General features: G+C 26.8%; 1 protein-coding gene across 3 annotated transcripts in view; it reads left to right on the plus strand.

Moving 5' to 3' along the window:
- Positions 1–11,065, plus strand: part of LOC129964117 (DNA-binding protein RFX2-like) — a 52,827-nt gene extending 41,762 nt beyond the window's left edge. For all 3 annotated transcript variants that reach the window (XM_056078805.1, XM_056078806.1, XM_056078807.1), the window contains 3 exons: positions 2,868–3,076; positions 4,138–4,291; positions 5,827–11,065. In XM_056078805.1, the coding sequence (XP_055934780.1) occupies positions 2,868–3,076; positions 4,138–4,291; positions 5,827–5,982 (519 nt within the window). In that variant the 3' untranslated portion in view covers positions 5,983–11,065. The remainder of the gene's footprint in view (positions 1–2,867; positions 3,077–4,137; positions 4,292–5,826) is intronic.
- Positions 11,066–11,169: the final 104 nt, after the last annotated feature.

Raw genomic sequence — 11,169 nt, forward strand, 5'->3', positions numbered from 1 at the left:
ACTGACTTTTTGAATTCATCAGTAAAAATCTACGAGCGTGTACTGCCAAAGCCTACTCATCCCATAGTTCAGGCATAATGTCATTCAAAACTAACTGAATATATCAGCAACTATTCAGCATACTGTTGTACACAATAGAATCAGTCAAAGAATGTTTAAAAATACTACACCACACATTTAAAGAAAATTGTTACTGATGATGAACCTCTTGTATGAAGAATGGATTTTTATCATTCCAAAAGATGATTATCATTGAAGATTAATATTTCTGTCTTAATTTAAGCACCATTCATTTGCTCAAATTGCCTTTCAAAGAAAGTATTTGATTTTATCTTAATTTAGGGCCCAACTGTAAAATACTAGATGTTGATCATGTAGTTGGCCATATAATTGCTGTAGCAGTCCACACATATTGCTTAGATACCAGTTATTATGTGGAAATATTTGCCACACTGTTGGCATTAGAATGTTGAGTTTTGGACTAACTGTTTGTATATTTTCATGAAGGTAAATTGAAAAATAAGTGAAAATATCAATTTCTGCATCACATATATGTAAGTCTTCCTTTTCCCCATTTCTCTCCAGGAAAGTAAAGTTCCTGCAGTTTGTAATTGCTAAACCATTTCATAAATGCATTTCTTATGAGGTTAGTAAGAATTTGTTAAATTACATTTGTATTTTTCCACAGTGGGTCAGTTTAACAATTACCTATACCATAAATCGCCATATATGAATGTATACCTTGTTATTGAAATATATCATTCTTTTAGAAAGCATACAAATTCCTTCAAAGAATTTTATTTCCTTACTGAGCATTCCAGTACTTCCCCAAAGTCTTTTAAATGTTCAATTACTCTAATTTCTCTTCCCTTCTGCATAAAGTTGAATTTATAAGTAGACTATTCACACTGAATCTTATTCGTAATTAACAGATTGCTTTGAAATCATGATGATGTGTGAAGTACTATTTGTACTATATTAAACTGTCATATGTAAATATTATAGTAAATATTTGCATATGATAGTTTTTTATATTGAATAAATTTGCTTTTCAAAATAAATATTTCCATTTAAATGTGAAAGAAATCCCTCTAAATTTAAAAATAAGCATATCTTTGCAAATTTGTTGATGGAAACATGGAACTTTGTGTGTGCTTAGATTAATGTTAAGGTAATATTTTAATAATGGACATTTTTATTCTGTGGGACATATAAAAATTATTTTATACATATATGCTTTTACTATCAGCCTCCACAGAAGTCAAAGTGTTTTCATAAAATTGCCTACCTTATTTAATAAAACTTGTTATTTGATGTATTTGCATAAGTGCAATATTTATAAAAATAAAAGCTTATTCCGCTTTTTAGGACACACTTTATATCATTTACTAAATTCTTGTATATGGTAAAAGAAAATTTTGAATCAGTTTGATATAATGTAGTAATTTTATTTTATTTTGCTTATTTTTAATAAAAGTTTAATAGTTTAAATTTTAATATTTGCTTTTTAGCATGAAAATACAGTTTCATTTTGATGAAATATGATTTTGTTTTTTAAGTGATATCTTCATTAATGACATGTTATTTTATTTAAATAATTTTTTTCGTTTTGTGGTTTTAACACATAAAATTATGTAATACGTAACTGATATTATTTACATATTCAAACTCTGAATTGCTTATAAACATTTTTAATTCTTAATTAATAATTTATTTAGAATTTTCTTATAATAAATATCTGTTGTCTTTGCTTTAAAAAAACTTTCTTAAAGTTTAACTAAACACAGTGGCATGACAGCTCCATGTGAGCCAAAGCCTACAGTGCCCATATCCGACTTTTTGAGCGAGGGCCCTGGGGTGCAAGGCGTATGTCCCGGTTAGGTGGTAAGCCTAATGCAGAACCCCCAGCATTTAGTTCCCAAGCATGATTCGTCCTCAGTTTATCGACCCACTGAAGGAATGAAAGGCTGAGTCGACCTGCGCAGCACGAGAATCGAACCACGAACTTGTGCATTAAGAGCTCGAGGCGCTTCCACTACACCAAATGTTAAGATTTATATTAGCATTTTCTTAATTTTTTTATATGATAATTTTAAATTCTATGCAATATTTTGATACAGTACACTCCCGATTATCCGCGGAATTGGGTGGCGTAGCCGCCGCGGATAACAAAAATCGCGGATAATCCGAAAAAAGCTAAAAACGGGTATAGCAAAAGAGAAAACATTCATTCCAACTTTGAAAAATCGTTTTATGTACAATAAAATCTAAAATAAACAACAGGAAATGTTTAACTAACGTTTAATATTTTAGTATATCACTCAAAACTAACCTAAAATGCATTTTGTTAATGAAAACAGAAAAGTGCTTTGTACTTACGAGAGGCGTCAAGGATACACAGAAAAATTAATACATATGTACTGTTTTAATACTGTAATGTATTATGTAATTACAAAAGCATAACTGTAAAACTGCACCTTTTTGAAAAAAATCAGTCAAAAAAAAAAAAAAAACTTTGTGCGGCAGGCGCGGATAATCGGGAGTCTACTGTATAACATAAATATTGTGTTTTCTATAAATAGTTCTTGCATTCTAAAGTATTAAAGTGTTTAGTTGCATTTTTTATGTGATTTATTACAGAATTCTGCATTTAAATTAATTTAAGCTTTTTGTGCATTTTGAAGATAAAAACTGTTGCTTTGATATACAACTTTTTTTTATGAAATTAATTAATATAATATAAATATTAACCTTTTAAACTGAAATGCATATAGGGAAGGCATATGCACAATGAAAAATATGTGATGTGAAACATCAAACAAATGTTTCAGTTCCATGAAAATCAGAATTATGTATTTTTTTTCCAGGAGCAAGCCGCCTGGGTATGTCAGTGTGAGGATGGCATAATACGTCAGATACTCACAGAGTTTCGCCAGACTCTACAGCACAATTTATGGCTGGAAGATTGGGCTACATGGCTGGAGAATATAGTTCACAAAATCTTGGAGCCTCACGAAGGCAAGCCCACTTATCCAAAAGCTGCAAGACAGTTCCTTTTGAAATGGTCTTTCTATAGGTACTTTCAAATTCCCATTTATTTTTATTTATTTATTCATTTAATTTTTATTTATTTATTTATTTTCATTTCTTGACTATCTAAAGATTTCTGAAGTTGATATTTAAATACTTGCTTGGATGTGAATTGTTGTCAAAAATTCAAATGTTATATAAATCATTTTGTTTTAATCAAAAAATTGAAAGGAACTTTACAAATTTAAATGAATATCACTCATTCCCATGAAGTAAACAGTGTAATTTTGTTATAAAATTCATTTCAGCATGTTTTGATATCCCTAATAATGCTGAGAGTAAAAGATAATGAATATGCCTAGGATAGCATGATTCTTATTTTCTTTGCTGAATGTGACCACTTAAATAAATATTTTTTTTTAATTTTATTCTTTTTTCTTATATAAAATCCTATGAATTCATCAAATAAGAATATTCATATTGTATTTTTTCCATCAAATTCCATCAAATGAAGACTATAGGAGATGGTATATTTTTCATTTCAAGCATTGATTGATTTTTCATTAAAAAGGAGCAATTCTTAAGGTTGAATCTTTTTCCTATAAAAAATTTCTAATTTCTAAAATTTTAAGTAGCAATATATTAAAATGAAACAATGAGCTGTTTATTTTAATAAGTAAAACTTTATTTTAAAATTGGTCATAAAATTTATATTTACATTTAATTTCTTTTCTATAACTTTATTAATTTTCAGATGCAGCTCATTATTTAGAACAATGATATTCAATATAAAATATTTCATCTTTATGGAAACGTAACATGATATTTTGAGATTATATGTAATGTCATTATAAAAAGATGTATAGTGAAAATGTTATATCAAGAAAAATGTAAATTTCATTGAATTTTGCATGGTTAATTTTTTTTAATGATATTGATATATGCTCCGCTTCAGTTAATTAACTGTTAACAGATATATTATAAAATTTAACATTTACATAAGTTTACAGAAATAATTTCTTAATATAAATTGAAATTGTTATGAAGTGTGGAACTTTCAAAATAATTTATCTGTTTTAACAAGTAATTAAATGTGTTCTTTTGCAGTTCCCTGGTGATTCGGGATTTAACATTGCGCAGTGCTGCAAGTTTTGGATCATTTCATTTGCTGAGGCTTCTCTATGATGAATTCATGTTTTTTGTTATTGAACATAGTATTGCCAAAGCAACAGGAACAACTAGCATATCTGTGATGGGAGAAGTAAGATTTTAAAGATTTCAGTATAAAATTTAATTTTTCTAATGGATGCAATTTTAGACCTTGTAAATAGTATACCCAGTCTTTAATATGTCCCTGTCTCAGAAATTTTGTATTCATAACATGTTTTATAATTTATTTTTTTTTCAATTTCAATATTTATATCCATTAAAAGAAGAAATGATTTGAAGATATTATACTTTAAGTAGATCAGGTATTTAACTTGTCCTTGAAAGTTGTTATGTTCTTAAAAGGGAAATTCTTATTCTTCAAGATGCTTCAGTTCTTACAGTCTTTACAGAACTATAGAAAGAAGGGGACTTTCTAATTTTGCAGTTACTAAACTGTAATACTTACTCCTTCCATATAAGAAATACTAAAATTACTGAAATATTTGTTCCTTAGCCTTAATAAGTGATACACTCACTCCTATTTAAAAATTATTGATTTCAAAGTTGAAAGTCATTTTATTCCCTCAAATCTAACGAGAAATGAAAAGTATTCCAGAAACATCTTTGAAATACAAAATATGTATTTATTTACATTCTTTTATATGATTTATTTGGCTCTCTGAAGTGGAAAATTTACTGATCATCTGAATTAGCTGGATATACTGGACTAAGCTCCTTAATATTGGTAATGTTGGTAAATCTTGTAATTTATTACAAATAAGATATAATTCTAGTTAACCTACTAAAATAATATTCTTACTGCAATTACCTTTAAATAAGTATCCTCCCCAGATTATCCCCCCTCTCCTAATTGAGAAAACTCTTGAAATGTCACACATTTATCATGCAGTGTTTCTCAGTAAACTTTATAATTTCTCATTACATCAAAGTTTGAAATTTAGACACAAATTTTGATTCATTCACAGATTTTGTATTTTGGGCTTCAAAATAGTTTCTGAAATGTCTAGGATTGTGTAACAATACTTTCTGAATGAAGGATTATTAAATGAATGAATTATTAATGATTCTGAATGAAGGATTAATGAAGGAAGGAATGAAGGATTCTGAATTAGGGAATGAAAGCATAAATGTTAAAAAACAATTTTTGGTTTTGATGGTCAGCATTTCTTATATTGGAATTTATATCTAATCTCTCTACCCTTTATTTTTTTTAATTGTTTAAAAAATTATATGAAAGCTTTTCATTAATAAAAAAAATACTTGTTATAAATTTTAAACTAAATTCATTAAAAAAAAATGCTTATTACATTTGAGCATTCACTCTTTAAATCTAATAATAAGATTTTCATTTATAAAAGAAATTTAAAATATTCAGAATTTACTTGTCTTTTGTAAGTTTTTAAATTTATTAGGTACCTTCCCTATTTTAAAATTAAATATTAATTATGTCTCTTATTTTTTGCTTGTTTGGGTTAAATGATTTCATGTGGATTATAAACTGATAACAATTTGTGCTGCTTAAAGAATTATTTCACCTAAAGTGTTTCTTCCTTTATTTTTTAATTTTTTAAAACTTTTTTTACTTTTATTAGTAAAATTAAATTAATACATTTGCCTCTTTTTCAGTATTTGTGCTCAGGGAAACCAGAACAACTAAGTGACATGCTTGAGCCTTCAAGTTCTAGTGTAGTAAGTTCTGATTTTAGTGAGAATGAACCTAATGAGTGCATTGTAAAGGAGGAATCTAGTCAAGATTGTGAGATTCCTGTACCCCAAGAATAATCCAAAGAGGAGCCCTTCTTGCATACATATCCACAGTTGGTTCTTAATTGCTCACTATTTTGTCTGGAAATTTCCTATTACACTCATAGATTTTCTACACTATTCAATTTTGCACAAATCAGTTGAAAAACCATGAACAGTATTGAAGTTAATTCATTTTGCAGACAACTTATTTCTTATGATGATACACTTTATTGGCTAAGTTTTATTAGAAGTTTAAAGCTAAGTGTGTTTGGAGAATGAAAAAAAGATTTTGAAGTAAACGTAATATAGAAAAGAATACACAATTTTATATTATTGTACATAAACTATTAAAATTTTCAAAGATTAATTCATGTAAAAACTATTGACATGATTATTGTTATAGTAAAACTTGTTGCAAGTTGTGTTATTAGTACAGATTTGATTTTTATATTATTGCTTGATTATTTCCTTAAAATTTATTTATCATTTAGTGATTTGAATCTTTTTCATTAGTCGGATTTTTACATTTTTCATTTCCCTGGACACTTTTCACTGACATTCTCCACTTCTGTCTTATAATACAATATTTCTCTCCATAATTAATTTAATGAAGTGTTTTTAGAAAAATTACTTTTGTGCTGATTCAAACATTAATTTTTTTCTAGTTAAAGTTTAAATAAATAAATTTATACATTTCAATTTGAAGAATATTTTTATGAAGCATTAATATAAAATGCGATCAAGGATTTATACTGTTAATAACAGTATTGAGATACTGTGGATATTTTTGCTTATTTTAATATCTATTTTACAATGCATTGCAATATTTATACCAAGTTTGCTTTTTGTGCTGTAAAAAAATCACTTGTTGTATATTTTACAAATGAACTCTATTTTCAGTTCAGAAAGCAATAGCATATGCTGTAGTATGTGCTTTTAAGTTATTGTTTTCTTTTTGCGAGTCTGTAACTCTAGTCTAAACATAGTTCTGTTTTGCCAAATTGCACTGTGATCACATTTCTGTTTTTTGTACATGCCGGGTTTGACTTCGTATAATCACTGCCATATTAAATGCACTTACCATTTAATAAAAAAGAAAAAAAATTCCTCAAAGGTAAAAGCTAATCCTATATAATTTGTTTTAAATTTTGTGATAATTTTGTTATGCAATCTCAAAGCTAATTTGCAGATTATGTGATAATTTTTCTCAAAGAATTATTTTTAGTCAAATTTGTATATATGAGAAATTAAATCTTACTTGTTCCTTGATATCACAGTGAGATGAAAATTCTTACATTACCATATATATATATGATATGTATGTGTATTGATTATGCTTTATTGGCTTGCTCAAAAATTAATATTATGTAATTTTGCATGTAAGCAAAAATTAGTTATTTTCTGTATATTGAATATCACTTATGTGAAAGGGAAGGGGTAAATGCATATTAGCTCAATGTGCCTGATATTTATTCTTTAATAAAATATTAAATCTAACACTACTACTAACCCTTTACACTCCAGATATTAATTAGATCATAATCAATAACATAAATAATTTATATGAATGTTAAACAATTTTTGATTGTTGATTACTTTACTAGTGTGATGATGCATCTAATATATCAGTCAGGACTTAAAACTGAAATGTAAATGGTTAACAAAATGTGCATTTACAAGTGATTTAAAATGGCTTAAGAATTTTATACGAATGCTGAAGTGTTATTATGTCTAATTTCCTGTTAGTATTGGAAAATTTTATTTGTAACATTTAGCAAATTAAAAATATATATATTATTTAATAATGAAGAGTAGATGTTTTATAGGTACATATATGTTTATTTTTAATTGAATCTTATCAAATATTTTGATCTACTTTGAATGGACACATAATTCTGAAACACAAACTTAATGTTGGTTTATAAAAATAATTCAAACATAATTTACTATTAAACAGTAAAATTTGATCATTTATACAAAGGGTAAAAAAAACATTTAAAAATTGAAATGTATTGCTTTCTTTGTGATTCTTGGAATTCCAATTGTGATTCTTGGAAGGAATTCATCCCAATGTATTTTGGTCATTGGTTATTATTAAACAAATATTATTACATAGATTTTTACTTATTACACTAAAATTCCTATCAGTTTTTAAATTTTATATTTCAAAAACAATTATTATTCTCTTTTCCTTGAAAGGTTTTCTAGTAATTAAAGAGTTACTTGTTGAAAATATATTGTCACTTTTTCTAAACAGTGTTGTTTGTTTAAGATTTTTTTTAAAGTAAGATTTAAAAAAGTGACTTTTTATGTTTGTGTCTAAAGTTTGACTTTTAGTCATGTGTTTTCTTCTACACAAATGACCAAACATACAATGAAATGAAAGGAATGGGAAGTTTCTTTTTTCTAACTCCAATTATTCACTGACTAATATTGTTGAAAGAGGAGATCATTTAAATTTGTTATTAATCTGAAATGTTGAATTCTCTGAAATATATTCATATACTGTATAAACTGTATTGTATTGTATTGTATTGCTTTAAGGAGAAAATTTTAAAATTATGCTGTGTTCAATATTTAAACCAGAAATATATGCTTTTTTTAAAAAAAAAAAAATTATATTTGCTAGTATATTTTTAAATGATTTTGGAATGCTGGTAAAATTGCTCTCTTTTTACAATGATTAAGTAATGATGACATTTTTCCAAATGAAACACTAATAGTATTTTAAGTTAATTTTTCTACTCTATATAAATATATTTCATTTAAATTCCAATATTCTTATCTTATTTGGACATTATTTGCAGCAATTTAAACACAAAACATTTTTATATTGAAAATGTTAATATACAAATTACAGAAAGGAATTTCAGACTAATTAAAAATACTAAATTTCATCACTGGTAAAGACAAGTGATTTAGAAAAGGAAGAATATATAGAAGCTATATACAGTAGACTCCCGATTATCCGCGCCTGCCGCATTCAGGTTGTTTTTTTTGCTTCCAAACAAAGAGGAAATGCTTCCAAAGCAAGAAGCAAACACAAATGACTGATTTCTTCAAAAAGGTGTAGTTTTACAGTTATGCTTTTGTAATTACATAATACATTACAGTATTAAAACAATACATATGTATTAATTTTTCTGTGTATTCTTGACGCCCCTCGTAAGTACAAAGCACTTTTCTGTTTTCATTAACAAAATGCACTTTAGGTTAGTTTTGAGTGATATACTAAAATATTATGCGTTAGTTAAACATTTCCTGCTCTTTATTTTACGTTTTATTGTACATAAAACGATTTTTCAAAGTTGGAATGACTGTTTTCTCTTTTGCTATATCGGTTTTTAGCGTTTTTCGGATTATCCGCGATTTTTGTTATCCGCGGCGGCCGCGCCACCCAATTCCGCGGATAATCGGGAGTGTATTGTATTATATATAAAAGAATATATATTATATATAGAAAAATATGTGTTTCCTTTATTAATATTACCATTTAAGAGATAAATTTTATTTTCAATCCTTCAAAAATTAATTGATATTTAATTTTATTCTATGTTTTGAAAATAATTGTTGCCTTTAGAAACCTGCAATTTGACTGTCTGTTATGAGAAAATTCTTTGATTATATTATGGGTTTCATTACAGAAAAAGGTATTGTTGTTAGTTAAGCAAAAGCAATTTCTCTTACTTCATACAGAGATATGCAATGTATTTTTGTGTTATCTTCTATAAGAAATGCAATTTAGTCCTCTTCTGACTGGAGATATATTTTATACCTATTGCCTTTCTAATGCTAGACAGAAATACTTTAATGCAGAACTTGTGAATAAACTTTATTCCTAGCAAGAAATTATCCATGTGCATCTAAATTAAGAATCACCAGAACTTCAGAATCTTTCACCTACCAATTTTTTGCAATGCAGTAATGCAATCACTTTCATTTATATAAAAAATTTAAATTATTGTTATTTTGTACATATGTGTTATCTTTTCATTACCAAGATAACACATATGTGTTATCATTTAATATATTTTCATCATCTAAGTTATGATTTGGCTTCTTTCCACCTGCAATTTTTTAATGATATGTAATAACCATGCATTTGTTTTTGAAAGCTGCTCATAATAATTCAAAATATTTCATTATTATAAATATTTTTTAATGCATTAAGTTAGAGTTGAAAAGATATTTAAAATGGTTTGTTAACTTTTTTTTTATGTTTGTAAAATAAAAATTGGTGTTTATTATGAAATGATCAAAACAATTACATTTTGCACCATAGTTCAAATTGGAGAAAAGATTTTTGATGGTAATAAGATCTTAAATTGATGAAACATATACATATTGAATCATAGCACTTAAGATTGAATATTTTAGATGTATGAAAATCCTTAAAACCGTGTTTATAATTTTTTTTTTTCATGCAACAAATATATTTGGTCTTAATAATTTGAATCCATTTTTAGGGGGAAAATATGTGTTAGTCTTTCCAGTGTTCAAATGAGTAATTAGGTGCTGGCACAGACAAAAAGATTTTTATTTATATTTTCAATGTTATTTACCCTGAATGTCTGTACTATTATAATATTTCAAACAAACTATGGATAGTGACTAACACAGTTTACAATGCATATTTTATAAAAATTAGCAAATCAAAGATCTTAACTACCATCAAGTCTTTTCTCCTTTTGTTTTTATTGTAGAAAGCCTTACTTGCATCTGTATGTATGCAGTTTGTGATATGAAAACTAACATTTGTGCCATTCACTATTGAGAGATTCTTGCCTTACTTATCTGCCTTGCAGGGATGTTGTTTGTGAAGCTCAGTGTCATATATGTTGATTCCCTGCCATAATTTAGAGGAAGTGCAAGTTCAGAGTCTATATAAATGTGTACATATATATATTAATTTGTGTTAAACTACAATTATATGTACATATAAATTTGATGCGAATAGTTACTGTTTCAGATGAAGAATGAATGTACCTGCATTGTTTGCATGATATTTGTTAGTTCGTGCATTCAAAGAAAATTTATTATATTTATCCAAAAGAATTCGAATATCATGTATTTTAAGACTCCTAGTACATGATTTCAAAATATATGTTTTCAATTTTCATGTGTTTGTTTTATTAAGCTTCACATATATTATGCATGCAAATTAAAAAGAGGGTGAAGAAATAAACTTTGGAGGGGGGGGGATTAGTTAAGCAAGTTTGTAAT

This window comes from Argiope bruennichi, chromosome 3, assembly GCF_947563725.1.
Source record: "Argiope bruennichi chromosome 3, qqArgBrue1.1, whole genome shotgun sequence".
NCBI lineage: Eukaryota > Metazoa > Arthropoda > Arachnida > Araneae > Araneidae > Argiope > Argiope bruennichi.